The sequence below is a fragment of the Enhydra lutris genome, unplaced genomic scaffold (assembly GCF_002288905.1).
Source record: "Enhydra lutris kenyoni isolate GAN:26980312 unplaced genomic scaffold, ASM228890v2 scaffoldscaffold12, whole genome shotgun sequence".
Classification (NCBI taxonomy): Eukaryota; Metazoa; Chordata; class Mammalia; order Carnivora; family Mustelidae; genus Enhydra; species Enhydra lutris.
In genome coordinates this window covers 23,421,746-23,437,550 of record NW_019154096.1, presented here as the reverse complement: position 1 = coordinate 23,437,550, position 15,805 = coordinate 23,421,746, and the positions used below count along the sequence as shown (strand labels likewise).

At 39.3% G+C, this 15,805-nt stretch overlaps 1 protein-coding gene across 2 annotated transcripts in view; it reads right to left on the bottom strand.

Annotated features, from left to right (window-relative positions):
• The window catches only part of LOC111145143 (ATP-dependent RNA helicase DDX50), a 36,679-nt gene extending 22,341 nt beyond the window's left edge, over positions 1–14,338 (bottom strand). The window contains exons 1-7 of one of the 2 annotated variants that reach the window (XM_022499832.1): positions 14,178–14,338; positions 10,416–10,715; positions 7,578–7,653; positions 7,031–7,209; positions 5,050–5,167; positions 4,750–4,935; positions 4,117–4,262 (exon numbers count right to left, since the gene is read on the bottom strand). In XM_022499832.1, the coding sequence (XP_022355540.1) occupies positions 4,117–4,262; positions 4,750–4,935; positions 5,050–5,167; positions 7,031–7,209; positions 7,578–7,653; positions 10,416–10,715; positions 14,178–14,267 (1,095 nt within the window). In that variant the 5' untranslated portion in view covers positions 14,268–14,338. The remainder of the gene's footprint in view (positions 1–4,116; positions 4,263–4,749; positions 4,936–5,049; positions 5,168–7,030; positions 7,210–7,577; positions 7,654–10,415; positions 10,716–14,177) is intronic. The other variant, XM_022499830.1, reaches the window with a different exon arrangement.
• Positions 14,339–15,805: the final 1,467 nt, after the last annotated feature.

Sequence of the window (15,805 nt, the reverse complement as noted above, 5' to 3'; positions counted from 1 at the left end):
GACTGTGGGAAATTCATCATTTGAAAAATAATCATTTCCTTTTAACCAAATAATTAGAAGAAAAAAGAGATACATATAAAAGATTTAAGAGAGGGGCGCCTGCGTGGCTCAGTAGGTTGGGGCCTCTGCCTTCAGCTCAGGTCATGGTCTCAGGGTCCTGGGATCGAGCCCTGCATCAGGCTCTCCGCTCCTCAGGAAGCCTGCTTCCTCCTCTCTCTCTGCCTGCCTCTCTGCCTACTTCTGATCTCTGTTTCTGTCAAATAAATAAAATCTTTTAAAAAAAAAAAAAAAAAAAAAAAAGAGGGGCGCCTGGGTGGCTCAGTGGGTTAAAGCCTCTGCCTTCAGCTCAGGTCATGATCCCAAGGTCCTGGGATCGAGCCCCACGTCGGGCTCTCCGTTCCACAGGGAGCCTGCCTTCTCCTCTCTCTCTCTCTGCCTGCCTCTCTGCCTACTTGTGATCTCTGTCAAATAAATAAATAAATCTTTAAAAAATAAAAAATTAAATAAAAAGATTTAAGAGAAACATAAACCAGTGGCAATTTATTTTTTTAAGCAGGCAGGGTGAAGTCATAACCCTGAGATCAAGACCTCAGCTGAAATCAAGAGTTGGTCACTTATGAGGCGCTTGGGTGGCTCAGTGGGTAGGCCTCTGCCTGCCACTCAGGACATGATCTCAGGGTCCTGGGATCGAGCCCTGCATTGGGTTTTCTGCTCAGCAGATATTCCCCCCTCCCCCTGCCTGCTGCTCTGCCTACTGTCAAATAAAAAAATAAAATCTTTAAAGAAAAAAAAAAGAGTTGGTCACTTAAACCAACTGAGCCATCCAAGCACCCCAGACCAGTGGCAATTTAAAGATCTTATTTGGATCCAGACTGAAACTACTAAAAAAACAAACAAACAACTAGGGTAATGTGGATACTAGGTATTTCATAATACTAAAGAACCACTGGGTTTTTTCCTACTGTGATAATAACTGTGGTTTTTGCTTTGGGTTTGTTTTTTTTTTTTTTTTTTTTTTGACAAATTACTATTTTTTTAAAAGATTTTTTATTTATTTATTTGACGGACAGAGATCACAAGTAGGCAGAGAGGCAGGTGGAGACAGAGAGGGAAGCAGGCTCCCCGATGAGCAGAGAGCCTGATGCGGGGCTCAAACCCAGGACCCTGGAATCACAACCTGAGCGGAAGGCAGAGGCCTTAACCCACTGAGCTACCCAGGTGCCCCTTTGCTTTGTTTTTTAAAGAATATTTATCCTTTATTTATTTTTTAAAGATTTTATTTATTTACTTGAGAGAGTGAAAGTGAAGGAGATCGCAGAGGGGAAGGGAGAAGCAGATTCACCGCTAAGTAGGGAGCCCCATGTGGGCTCAATCCCAGGACACTGGGATCGTGACCTAAGCCGAAGGCAGACGCTCAAGTGAGCCACACAGGTGCCCCAAGAGAATACTTATCCTTTAAAAAATATATACAATTACGTGAAAATGAAATGATGACTGGATTGCTTCAAAGGCAGGAATGAAGAAGGTATGGGGGTTTAGAAAAGATCATCATTAAAGCCTGGTGATAGGTATATCAGGTCCCTTATAATATTCAATTTCTACGTATGTTTGAAAACATCCTTAATAAATTTTTTTCACTGATATATTTTACCCTTACAAAATTTTCAGCCATTACAAAATACAAAAGAAAGCTTCCTTTGACTATTCCGTACTGTTAAGTCCTCTTTTCCAGGAGGTAATTATTACTAGCAGTTTGATGTTATCTTTCCAACCTATCTTTATACATTTACATAAATATCTGAAAAATCCATTTAGCATTAATATATTTTTTAGAAAATATAATATAATTCTAGGAGGCGCCTGGGTGGCTTAGTTGGTTAAGCGTCTGAGCTTTGGCTCAGGTCATGATCTCTAGATAAATATATATATAGTATAATTCTATATGTATCATTTTGTAATTTAGGTTTTGCCACTCAATGCATTCTCTTTTCTTTTTAAGATTTTATTTATTTGACATAGAGCGAGCATAAGCAGGGGGAGTGGCAGAGGGAGAAAGAGAAGTAGGGTCCCCACTGAACAGGGAGCCCAATGCAGGGCTCGATTCCAGGGTACCCGGTATCGCCATCTGAGCTAAAGGCAGATGTTTAACTGACTGTGCCACCTAGGCGCTCCCACATTCATTCTTTTTACCAATTCCATTGTATTTATACATTATACTATTGCTTATTTAGACCATTTTTATTTACATACACGTAACACATACACGCATACCTATTAAATGGAAAGTGACCTATCCGTACCTGTCATAAATGCATATATTACTTATATTCCATTCCCTTCCCTTCCCTTTTCCCTTTTCTTTCTTTTTAAGTAAGTTCTATATCCAACATGGGACTCGTACTCGTGACCCTGAGATCAAGTCACACTCTCTGAGCCAGGCCGGCACCCCGCCCACTCCTTAATTTTTTTTTTAAATACACTATTAGTTTGAATTTTCACGGAGTGAAAATTATCCACCTTTTTCTTTATGGTATTTTCTTCTGACTTTATTTTTAGAAAAGCTTTCCCTTTCCTGAAATCAAATAACTGTTCATCTATATCTGCTTTAAATGATTTTATAGCTCACTTTTAAAAAATTTATTTATTTGACAGAGAGAGAGAGACAGAGCGAGAGAGGGAACACAAGCACAGGGAGAATGAGAGGGAGAAGCAGGCTTCCGCTGAGCAAGGAGCCCGAAGAGGTGCTCACTTCCAGGACCCCAGGATCATGACCTGAGCCGAAGGCAGATGCTTAACGCCTGAGCCACCCAGGTGCGCTATGGCTCACTTTTTAAAATTCTTTTGAGGGAGCACTTGGGTGGTGCAGTTGGTTAAGTGTCCGACTCTTGGTTTTGGCTCAGGTCACGATCTCAGAGTCCTGGGATCAAGTCCCACCTCAGGCTTGGTGCTCAGCACAGAGTCAGCTCAGCACAGAGTGACTCTCTCTCCCTCTGCTCCTTCCCCCCATCCCATGAGTGTGCCCGCTCTCTCCCGCTCTCTTAAATCTTTAAAAAAGTTTATTTTCTTACATAAAAAAATAAACTTTTTTAAAGATTCAAAATTTTTAAAAGATTTCATTTATTTATTTTAAAGAGAGAGAGAGTGAGAGAGAGCATGAAACAGGAGAAGGTCAGAGGGAGAAGCAGACTCCCCACTGGAGCTGGGAGCTCGATAGAGGACTTGATCCTGGGACTCCGGGATCATGACCTGAGCCAAAGGCAGTCGCTTAACCAACTGAGCCACCCAGGTGCCCCCAAAATAAATTCTTTTGAGAATTTTTTTGGTATAGGGTATGGGATGGAGATCTAACCTTTTCACCTAAGTTTTTTTTTTTTTTTAACTTTTTAAAAACAATTTTATTTATGTATTTGACAGAGATCACAAGCAGGCAGAGAGGCAGGCAGAGAGGGGGAAGCAGGTTCCCTGCCGAGCAGAGAGCCCGATTCGGGGATTGATCCCAGGACTCTGGGATCACGACCTGAGCCAAAGGCAGAGGCTTAACCCACTGAGCCACCCAGGCGCCCCTTCATTTAAGTTTTAACACATTAAACCTCCCAGTGCTGTTCTCCTCAAATTGATCTAAACTGCCCCCTTTGTCATTTTCTACACACTTTAAGCCTCTCTCTACAGCTGCTTGTATATCACTTGCTCGGACTTGTCTGCTAACATACTTTTCTCCTCCAATTTATTCTATTCTACTCCTCAGTCTCAGACCACAGAAATACACAGGTATCTTATTGACTAAAGGCAAAAAAAGAAAGACTTGGGGATGCCTGGGTGTCTCAGTCAGTTAAGCGTCTGTCTTCAGCTCAGGTCATGTTCCCAAGAATCCTGGCATCAAGTCCCACTCCGTAACTGCCACTCTGCCTGCCACTCCCCCTGCTTGTGCACACACTCTTTCTCTCTCTGAGAAATAAATTAATTAATCAATTAATCAATCTGGAAGAAAGGAAGGAAAAGGAAAGGAAGAAAAATAGATAGATTTGGTCTGAACTGGTACCCAAAACTTAAGTTTAGCTTCAACAAATTTCAAATACCAATAAAAGCTACAATCTATCATGCCAGAAAGCTACTTACTTCCACAGTAGTTGCAGCCTTTTGAGTCATTTTTCCAACAAGGTCAACTTGTTCATATCTGGATTTCATGTATTTTTTTGCAACTTTGTACACCCACTGTGGGCAAGTTGCAGAAAAAAGTAAAGTCTGAGGATTGTCTTCAGAATCTTAAATAAACAAAAAGAAATCAAATGCTTTCTTAATATCCATGATGTAGTTAGCTCTTGAAAATCCCCCTCCACAAACTTCAAAGAAATCATAAAAAATTCAAAATTTGGGTACATTTTGAATATACAAACTTCATTACTATTATTAGAACTGTCAACTTTCAAAACTGGGGGAAAATATCAAGAAAACTGAGCCCAGAGGAAAGGTGAGAATTTAAGAAGGGACAATGAGCAAAGAAATCAGTACAATGAGTTCATAAATCTAACTACTGCCTACAAAAAATAATACATGAAAGAAAGCATAGGAAAGTAACACACAGTTAAAGGATGCCATTGTACTTTCTTGTGTGGAAAGAGAGCAGTTACCAAGTAACTTAAGTTTTCTTAGAACACTGGGGATGACGTAATAATAATTATGAAATTAAAAATCTGTAACTTTTAAATATAAGAAGCATGGCTAATGTGTTTATTTTTAATTAGGATATACCAGTTTTGTAGGATTCATGGATAATATCTTCGACTTGTTCAGCAAAACCTAAATCTAACATTTGATCCACTTCGTCAAGCACAACATGGCGCAGTTTAGAAAGATCTAACCGGCCGCTCTGCAGATGGTCTTTGATACGACCAGGAGTCCCGACCAAGATGTCAATACCATTTCGAATATGATTAACTGTGAGAGGAGAGAAATTGCAGTAGTATATAAGAATCAAATATGTGTTCTCACATTTCTTCAGATATAAGTACCAAATAGATCTTTGCACTACTACCACACATATCTACTCACTTTGGCTTTGATAGGATGTCCCACCATAAAAACATGCCACACTGAGTTTCCTAGTGATATCTTTGAAGTCTTTGGCTACTTGGTTTGCCAGTTCCCTTGTAGGAGCCAAAACAAGAACCTAAGCAAGAGGGTTAAAAAATAAAAAGATACTTCTCTAAAGACATCGAAATTCAAACTGAGGAGACTTTTTCTTAAGGTACATTTAAAACTAGGAATCTCAACATTAAAGTCATAGTATTTAAAGACAGAGCACACACACACATAAATTAATTTAAAAAATAAAGACAGCACAAATGACAACAAGAATAGTAACTTATAATACCCTCCCCTCTTCCTTCAGGTCTCTCTTCAAAACTCACTTTCTCAATGAGGTTCTTAATCCTCTTTTCCGATGCTTCACTCCTCCCTTAACTGTTTCTCCTCAGTCAGTTAAGTCATGTAAAATATTTATGTTTTACTTATTTGTTTATTGTCTGTCTCACCCACTAAAATATTTAGCTCCAGGGTAGCAGGGATTTATGTCAATTTAAGTTACTGTATTCCTTATGCTTCAAACAGTGCCTGGCACACAACCAGTGCTTTACGTGAATTACATAATTCAATCCTCACAAAAACCCTATGAGGTGGCATTATTATCCTAATTTTACAGATGAAGAACCCAGGTCTTAGAGAAGTTAAGAGTTTTGCCCAAGTTCAAACAGCTAGAAATGGTGGAGCTCAAATCTCCAATTATGTCCTTCTAGAATAAGAGCTTTTCAAAGCAGTGTTGGAACCATGTCCTACTTCTTCTATTACTTGCAATCTTTCCTAATTTCACCTAAGAAACAAAGCTCTCTAAAAAAAGGTTTTTTCCTGTTGGCCAACCTGATCCAAGACCGCCATGACTTAATTATATTCATATATGTGAATTTACTTAAATATTGCAATACTATTTAGAAGTCTCAAAGAACAAATAAGTTTTAGTCATATATCTGTTCAAATTATGATACTCATTTTTTCCTTCTTCACTTTTATTAACCCTAAAGTGAATACAGGTTCTGAAAACATCAAATTTTAGGCTAAAATTTCACGGTCTTCTCTTTTCTCTACTACAATTAAGGCAGACCTCCAATATCCCATAGGGACTAGCAAAATCATTTCCACAATCTCTTCTTAAAAAGTCTACCAGTGAGGGGCACCTGGGTGGCTCAGTGGGTTAAAGCCTCTGCCTTCGGCTCGGGTCATGATCCCAGGGTCCTGGGATCGAGCCCCACATCGGGCTGTCTGCTCCGCAGGGAGCCTGCTTCCTCTTCTCTCTCTCTCTGCCTGCCTCTCTGCCTACTTGTGATCTCTGTCAAATAAATAAATAAAATCTTTAAAAAAAAAAAAAAAAAGTCTACCAGTGAAATAGATATTAACTGAATGATTAAATAAATGAATACCTCTTTAGCAAATTGTTTATTTTTTTTTTTAAAGATTTTATTTATTTATTTGACAGAGATCACAAGTAGGCAGAGAGGCAGGCAGAGAGAGAGGAAGGGAAGCAGGCTCCCCGTCGAGCAGAGAGCCCGACGCGAGGCTCGATCCCAGGACCCTGAGATCATGACCCGAGCCGAAGGCAGAGGCTTTAATCCACTGAGCCACCCAGGCGCCCCGCAAATTCATTGTTTAAAAGCAAAGATCAAGACTGAAAAAAAAAGAAGAGAAGGTCACTAAATATACTCACTATAAATATACCTAAAATTAGGCATGCTGGCTTCATAACATACACTTGTCAAAGACATCTATGAATCCACACACATTACATTCATATGCAATAACTAATTCATTCAACTTTACTTGAGATTTATGTTAAAAGTCAACTGATTATTGTTTTAGGATCTAAATTTTTACTTTCTGCCACAGAGCTAACTTTTCTATCTTGGCAGCACTTGAACTTAAGAGCAGTACATTCTTTCCTTCCCTTTCCATTAGCGTAATGTTTAAACCTTTCACTGGTTACCTTTGGTGAGCGGCTTTTTTTAATTGTCTCTTGATTTCTTTGGAGTCTTTCAATCAAGGGGATGGCAAAAGAAAATGTCTTTCCTGTTCCTGTCCGTGCTTGAGCAATTAAATCTTTTCCTTCATAAACAGGACCAAAGGTCTTAACTTGAATAGGAAAAAGATAGGATACCCCTCGACCTGTAAAATGAGATTCCATTGAAATATATTGAAGACTAGCTTAAGGAAAAAATATTTTTATTTGAAAATGACAATCTATATTCCTCAATGTCAGCCTAAAAATACACCACCTAGTGACATTTACAGTTATCCCTACTGCAAAGAGGAATTTTTAAAAAATTGATCTGACACTTTTGACAAATACATAAAATTATTTAAAGTTAAAAACCAGTTAGAATATCAAAAAGGATGACATAGAAATAACTGCAGTTAAAGACCAGCTATTTCTCTTATGCTTTTTATATTCTCCGTTTGGTCAGAAGAGGCAGATTTTTTATAAAATCTAGTTGTAGATTTTTCAGTTATATATCCATTAAAATTCATAGTACCTTTTAGAAGCTTTATTGTCTCTTCAGAAATAGGGAAATTGGAGAAGGCTCCTTCTTTCTGTTCACGTGTTAGGGTCTGCCAAAATGAAATCAAAGTTCTAACTGATATAGTTCATATTCAACTAGGTATTTAGAATCTTATTCATTTACCGTTTTTGGTTTTACTGAATGAGCTAACAAAACAACTTTAGTTAGTATTTGCAAAAATTGTATAGATTAACTTACATGATAAGTTAGTGGAAAATCCTTTTAATTTCAAAAGTATCCCTTCAACTAACAAGTTTACACAATACATTTTCCCATAATACATTTAATTTTTTTTTCTTTTTTCATTTTTTTTAAGAAAGGAGGAGTGGGAGGGATGGGGCAAGGGAAAGAGAGACTCTTAAGCAGGCTCCATGACCAGCGTGAAGCCCACCCACTGGGCTTAATCTCACAACCCATGAGATCACAACCTGAGTCGAAATCAAGAGTTGGACGCTTAACAAACTGAGCCACCAAGATGCCCCACCCACAGGACATTTTAAAATGATTAACTCACAAATAAAACTCCCTTTGGAAATACATCTACTACATAAACCAAAATATATTTCCATTTGAGACATTACAGAAGAGCTATTTGATCATCTAAGTCATACTCACAGATATAGACTATTAATTACAAGGTCTAAGAGAAGCCTATAAACTACCCTAAAAAAAAAAAATTACACAATGAGCAAAGTAAATTGTTTCTAAAAATAAATATAAAAAAAAAAAAGTTGTTCTATGGCTCTAAAAAGCATGTTTTAGGTCACGAAAACAAAGAAAAGTTCCTGTAAGCTTGAAAATTTCTTTAACACATATACAGGTTAACATGACATAATCATTTAACATCTATTGAAAACTTTATGTACTAATCAGTGTGTCTATAGAACAAAGACAATATAGCTACCTGTTAACTTTATTATTGCTATGTTTAAAGAAAGTAGTTCCAGAACCATACACAATAGCGGTTTCGAACAGAGAATCAGATAAAAGACATAATATCAAACTGAAGTTGTAAGCCATTTAAGCAAACCTCAAGGCTATTATCTTTTTAAGATTAAAAGAAAATAATTTTATTACAAAAGTAATACATTTTCATTATAGAAGCCACATATAAACAGAAATAAAACTATAATCCAGTCAGCTAAAGCCACATATGAAACAAACACTCCTCCAAACCTCAGTCTATGCACAAATAAATTGTATCTATCTATTTATCTATTTATTTATTTATTTTTAAGTAGATTCTACATCCAACGTGGGGCTCAAACTCACAACCCTGAGATTAAGTCACATGCTCTACCAACTGAGCCAGTCAGGCACCCCTAAATGTTTTTAAATAAAAATACTGTATATACTGTTTTGTAATTTTTTTTCATTTAATAGGGTACATTGAATACCTTTTAATAACTTATTTTTTATTTTTTTGTAAGTAGGCTCCACGCCCAATGTGGGGGTTGAATTCATGAGCCTGAGATCAAGAATTGCATGCTCTACTGACTGAGCCAGCCAGGCACCCCCTGAATACAATGTTAACATTCTTCTACAACCTTTAGGATTGACATCATCTATTGCATAGATATAGCATATTTCCTAGAACCAACTGCCTACTCTCAGACATTTAGGATGTATACATTTTTTGCCAGTATCAACAATACTGTGATAAGAGTTTCATACATCCCTGCACAACTCATGAGTATCTTCTAAGGAGGATAAATGCCTAGAAGTAGAATTCCTGAACCCAAGTGTGATTTAAAAAAATAAACAACCAAGCCTATTATAATACAGAGCACTGTACCGGGTAAAATCCCAATAAAGCAAAAGCAACTGTACTTCTGCTATTAGCAAAAGACAAATTCGTAGGGCCTTATTTAGGTCAGTCAACTCTCTAACACATGTGCTTCCTGACAAATATCAAATTCACAAATAAAAAAATACCATATTTTAAAGCAAAAATTCAACATGTTTTCCCAAAGCTCTGCGAAGATTACACATTAAATTAGGCTCAGATGTATTTAAATTATTGGCAACCATCAGATTTTAAAAATATAAAGAACTATTAATTACCAAGAATTATTAAGACTATCAGTGTTGTTTCTTCCAGAGGACCTGAGTTACTAACAATTTATGATACCTAGACAACTCTATGAACTCTGCTAGAGGAAAATCGCAAGAACAAATTGAATAAATTCTGTGCAAGAAAATATCTACTCTAACGGGTATGGGCAAAAGCCATGAGTACAGCAAAGCAAATTCTATATGAAGCATGTTTTCTACACCTCCCAAAAATTATCCAGAACAGACTTCTTCAGATCATTTTTAGGTTTCATTTCTGTTTAAAAATGCAAACAGCTTTAAGACTGAGTTACAATCTAAATATCATTTAGAGTTGGTATTGTTACAGAAGCAGAAAAAACAGAAGGCAAAATACACAAAGTCAAGAGGCTTTATGTACCTTTTTTCAGGAAGTCAGATGTCAATTCATGAGTACTGGTAGGGACTGAAATAACCATAAGAAATCCAAGTAGGTGACCATCGATCAGCAATTTGGAAAAACTATTTAGGAACCCAACTGTACAGGAAAGGTTTACATTCGACCACCCCCCAACCTCCACTCAAAGAAAAAGGCAATACAATGACAAAAACAAGGGACAAAGGAAAAAGGGCTCATCAGGTTTCAGCTGTCCAACTGAGGGCACCAGACACTATGGAATCATTATGAAATCATTATGGAATCAATTCTAATTAGTCTAAAAATCCAATTAGCCTCTATTTCAGGGATAATGCCAAATGCATAACAAAAAGTATTCATACCTCCTCTAGTTTATTATCGCTTGATTTAGGAGTAGAACTATCTAAGGATGACACTCGCTTTGATTTTTTTTCATATTCATCAATATCTCCATTTGACAGATCTTTCCTTCTTGACTTATGAGATTTAGAAAATTCATCTGAAAGTCTATTATTACATCCTTCTTCAGTGTCTCCATTTAGCTTCTCTTTCACTTTAGCTTTTTTGGGCTTGGGAGCATCCAAGTTATCTGCAACACCATTTTCTCTTGTTTCCGATTTCTCATCTGAGTCATAATGGTGCCTTGACTTCCTTCTATCACTCTGTGGAAAAACAAAGAATCAGTGACAAGAGGGTCACAAGCTCTCCTCTTAAGACTCTAGAGAACTGAGAGCATGATTCCCCAACCAGCAAAGTTCAATCTACCATCACCTTGAAAAGTTACCTGGTGGAAATCCAGACTGGTTGCTAACGCCAAGCCTAAGCCTCACCTCTTGCTTTCTTTCTCATCCCATTTCTTGCATTCTCAAGACTTGGCCTCTAGCCCCTCTCAGATCCCATTACATGATTTAAGGGAAATCAAAATAGCTCCTTTCAGAAAAAGATGAGAACCTGAGATTTATAATTATAAATTAAAAAGCAAGCAAACAAAAACTTCTAATATCTCCAAGAGAAAAAAAGTTAATATTATTGAGTACCTACCTAGCATTGTGTAATGTGCTTTCGGCTTATCTTGTTTAAATCTTCAAAACAACCCTATAAGGGAAGTACAGGTCCATAATCCCTTATCCGAAATTCCGATATCCATAAAGCTCTGAAAACCGAAAGTTTTTTGGTAACTTATTTGGAGACAAAACCTCACCTAACCTGAACTCTTTTGGTGGAAAAATTCGACTTGAACTGATGTGAGGCTATTTATAACCTTTATTTATTCCACTTAGTAAGCATATTCGTATTTGATATTAAGGTGTTTGATTATAAGTTGGGGGCCCCAAACCCTACCCGGGTGTTACTCTTCGAAAAATTCCCAGAATTCTGAATTAGCCCCAAGGATTTTGGATAAGGGATAGCGAACCTGTATTACCTTTGCCATTTTACTGATGAGGAAATAGAAGTTCTTAGAGTTAAGTAACTTGCCAAAGACTCACATGCAGGATTTCCTTCCAGTGAAAGTGCTAGTAATCAAGCTCTGTCTGATTTGAAAGACAATGCTCTTTTCACATCACGCTTCCTCTTCGAATTTTGATAATTAACAGGTTAAAGAATAAACAAACAAAACTATGTAATTCACGTAAAGCTCCAACTGTTACACTTCCACGAAAAGGCAAATATATTAGTAATCCTTGAAACTTTTTAAAAGTTTTTTTAGTTAATTAATAGAACTTTAGAAAAAGAAAAAAAGACAACTCTGCAACTTTAGTTTTAAAATGCCAAACTGGTGACCAGTGTTTTAATATTTGCAAACAGCAAGAAATTATTTGGCCATTTAACACTTTGAAATTACTTGGTCAAACGTTCAAAATAAATTACAAAGTAGTTATTAGTGGTAGCAACAAAACCACCACCATCAAAATTTTCACCATAATTTACATAAATTTTATAGAGTACTTTCACATACAATTTTCTCATCCATAAAATGGAGGAGAAGCTGTGAAAACTAAATAACATATATTAAAATGCTTTGTAAACAGTAGAGTTTTACATTAACATAAATTATACAGTTACATGTTACAACATTTGATCTTTCATTAACTGAACTAGCCCACATCTCCCCAAACCCGGAAGTTCTATAGAAAAACAAGGTTATTTACAGAGCCAGCCTTGGGGTTAGAATCACTTTTGGGCCCCATACTTCAGAAAGATGAAGCAAGGTAAAGTGAGATCTCAAGTCCAAGTCCACCAATATCCCAAGGTGATGAAATACATCATTCCACATCAGATCCATCGTGGGTGCCGACACTGTCCACTTCCTCAGCTTCCATGGCACTCTATACACCTTCCTTATCCTCTTACACCTCCCCTCTCCAATAGTTCCCCTCCCTCCTCCTTCTGTGGATGCTCCTAAGCCTCTGTTCTTTGTGTATACTTTCATACCATTTTCATGGCTTCAACAAACACTTCCATGCTTCTTTCCTCACGTGCACTCTGGTTTTGAGAATCTAAGGCCCAGCTCCATAGTTCTACATATTCAAAACCAAAGTTATCTTCAACTCAATGCCAGATCACTACCCGAATGCTGTTTCTATTAGTTGGTACTCCAATCTGCTTCCCAATCTTCAGTTATCTTTCATAGTTGGAGGAAAACCAACAAGTATTTCTGGAATATCTACAACGTGAAAGCCACCAATTTACAAGAATGTATTATTATGTAAGGATGGACAAATATATGGCCATTTCCCTCAAGAATCTTTGGAAACATTTTGGGGAAGACACACAAGGGAAAAGTGAGCTAACTTTACAAAGAAGCACGTAACATGCCAATAAAATGGTAAAAATAGCAATGGAACAAGACTTCAAAGGGGAAAGAGATTACTGGATGTATATACCGAAGTGTTTCGAATAGACACATAAACTAAACCTTCATAGATAAGACTTGAATGCAGAAGGAGATATAGGTATTTCAGGAGGAGCCAAAATTATGACTGCTTGGTGATTCCACTTACATAAGGTATTTAGAGAGGTCAAATTCATAGTCATAAAGTAGAATGGTGATTTCCAGGGACTGAGGAGAGGCAGCAATGGGAAGCTGGTGTTTAATGGGAACAGAGTTTCAGTTTGGAGGGTGAAAAAGTTCCAGAGATGAATGGTGGTGATAGCTGCAGAACAGTGTGAATGTACTTAATGCTACAAAACTTGCACTTTAAGAGAGTTAGAATAGTAAATTTTATGTTATGTATATTTCACCACACACACACACACACACACAAATAATAATAACAACTGGTTGGCTGGAATGCCAAAGTTTACCTTGATGATAAGGTAGGAAAATGTAGGTTCTGCTCTCTAGAACTATACAAAATATTTTCATTTTTTTGGTCAAATGTCAGCCTTCAAATACGGCTTCCTCACCCACCTAAGCTCTGTTTTCTTTTCTCTAGGTCTCTTTGAGGGTGGGGATGGGAATTCCCTACAACCCCTCTACCGGGTCCTTAAGGGCAGAGACTTATTTGAACTCCTTGGTGCCAGCAAAGAGTGTGGCTCAAATTAAGCTCATTAAATACTTAAGAACTGAATTAAAATATAACAGTAAAGCCTACTTGTGAAACAACCCACACGAACTCCATCACAGCCAAATCCTAGGAACGCTGGCTGTGACACTTTTTCCTCAAGCCTCTAAACACTAGCTATCGAGGTTTGTAAACCTAAGATCTATTTCCTCACAGGTCAGGGTGACGGAGAAGTAACACATATTCGAGGCAACCATCTTTCTTAATCGTCTTCTAAGACGGCCAACAAGAACCAAACAGGCCTCGCTGCTTAAGGAAAAAGAGTAAAGAAAGCACAAATTCCGCGGAGATGGGATCTTGAGTCTGCTCATCTCGTAGGCTCCTACGGGAAGGGCGGAGGGAGCATCGGAGGCCGGGCCAAAGCCTAGTGCAGCCCTACTCGAGGTTACGGTGGAGATGGGAACGAGCCCGGAGCGACCTAAAAGGGAGGAGAGCTGCGCGAGGGGAGGCCCTGAGATGCTCCGACCGGGTTGTGACAGGCCATCAGATCGGAGACAGGTCCCCTCCCCGCCCAAGCCGGCGCAGCCCAAAAAGAGGCGCGGCCCATCCTCAGCGCACCTTTTGCCTCTCCTTCCTTTGGCTTTCGGTCTCCTCCAAGGGTGCCTCCAGCTCCATAATGTCCCCCCAGAGGAGTTTCCCAGGCATCATTCGCTGCCGCCGCCACCTCCTTCTGGGCTCGGTGGCCACAACCACCTACGGGCGGCAGCAGCGTGAAAGGAAGCGGGGGCTGGGCGGCCGCCCGGCCAGGGCCTACGTCACTTCCGGGACACGCACCGCACGGCGGGGAAAAATAATCCCGGATACTCTCGGTTTAAACTCTTCCTCAGCGTTGCAACCTCCCACCCAATGAGCATGAGCGATCTCGACGGGCCCACCCTTGTTCTTAAAGGGATTGGTTGGTAGGACAAAAACCCTGGCCAGTCTCCATAAAGGACGCGCGAACTTATTAGCATAAAGTGATTCGCCTCCCCCCTTTTTTCCCCCTCCCCCACTCCGAACGCTTATCCTGGGTGCCGCGGAGACACTTTGGGGCTTCCCAGCATGCACTGCTGGAGCTGGGAAGGCCCTCAAAAGCGGCGGAGAGGCTCGTGCGCGGCGGGCTGGTGCATGAACAGGACCGAGCGAGGCGGGTGGGACCGCCACGCGCCGCCTCGCCATTCGCCGCCGGAAGCTGAAGGCCTCGGCCCGCCCATTGCGGGGTGGGGCGTTAACGTCTAACGGTTTAGCGCGAGGCCGGCGGCCGGGCGCTGGTGGGAAGGGGCTTCGCGGGGTCTCCAATGGGTAGGAGGTGGCCTTGAAGTGAAGGATGGGACTGGACAATCGTACTTTAAGTCTTAGCTTTTAGTCGTGAAGTTAGTCCTTGGTTCATTTTAGGTCCTTTGTACACCCCCTCCCCCACCCCAACGGAGGGGAAACTAAGACCCTAGTAAAGGATTTACTTGTCTGAAGACACATTCAGTTAGTGGCACAGTCAGGACCAGAGAACGCCTCCTCTGAATCCAAACTGAGGGCTCTCTCTACCACACCAAGCTGAAAGCTTTGTTTCGAAAAGCGTTTTGGGGCAGATCGTGATCCCACGAAACTTAGGATGAGTAGTAAAACCCTGGAGAAATGTAACGAGAAAAGCCAAAATGTCTTCGACAGATTATGTGTTTGCAGTGAATTAAAGGATTTTATTTTATTGATGGGGATTAACTGCTCCTAAATTACAACCTTATACAAAACTGGAAATCTTTTGACAATGCAAAAGAGTGATTCCTTAGCCTACACTTTTCTTACATCACTGGTCCCAGCTGGTTGGCATTATTTTCAGAGCCATTGCTTTAATCTCTTCATGCTATCTTCAACCCAGCTACTCCTGAGGGGAGAACAAGAACCTAGACACCAGCCTTGTAACCTGAGCATCAAACTTGTGTCTTAGCAAAATTACAAGCTGCTATTGTCACGAGTTTGGAGATTTGTCCTAAATAGCTGAAACCACAAATGATCGCTACAAGACTTCTGCACTTTTATGGATTGGCCCGAAGTCAAAAGGGCTATAGATTTTCTAAAAGTTACCTTCTGGATTCAGTATTGTGAACAAAGGGAGTGTCAGCTAATAATAGTGGGAAAAATGCACTCTATCTCTAGAGTATGAGAATCACTATGCATCTCTCGATCTGTGCTTTTCTAGATCCCTTTCTTCC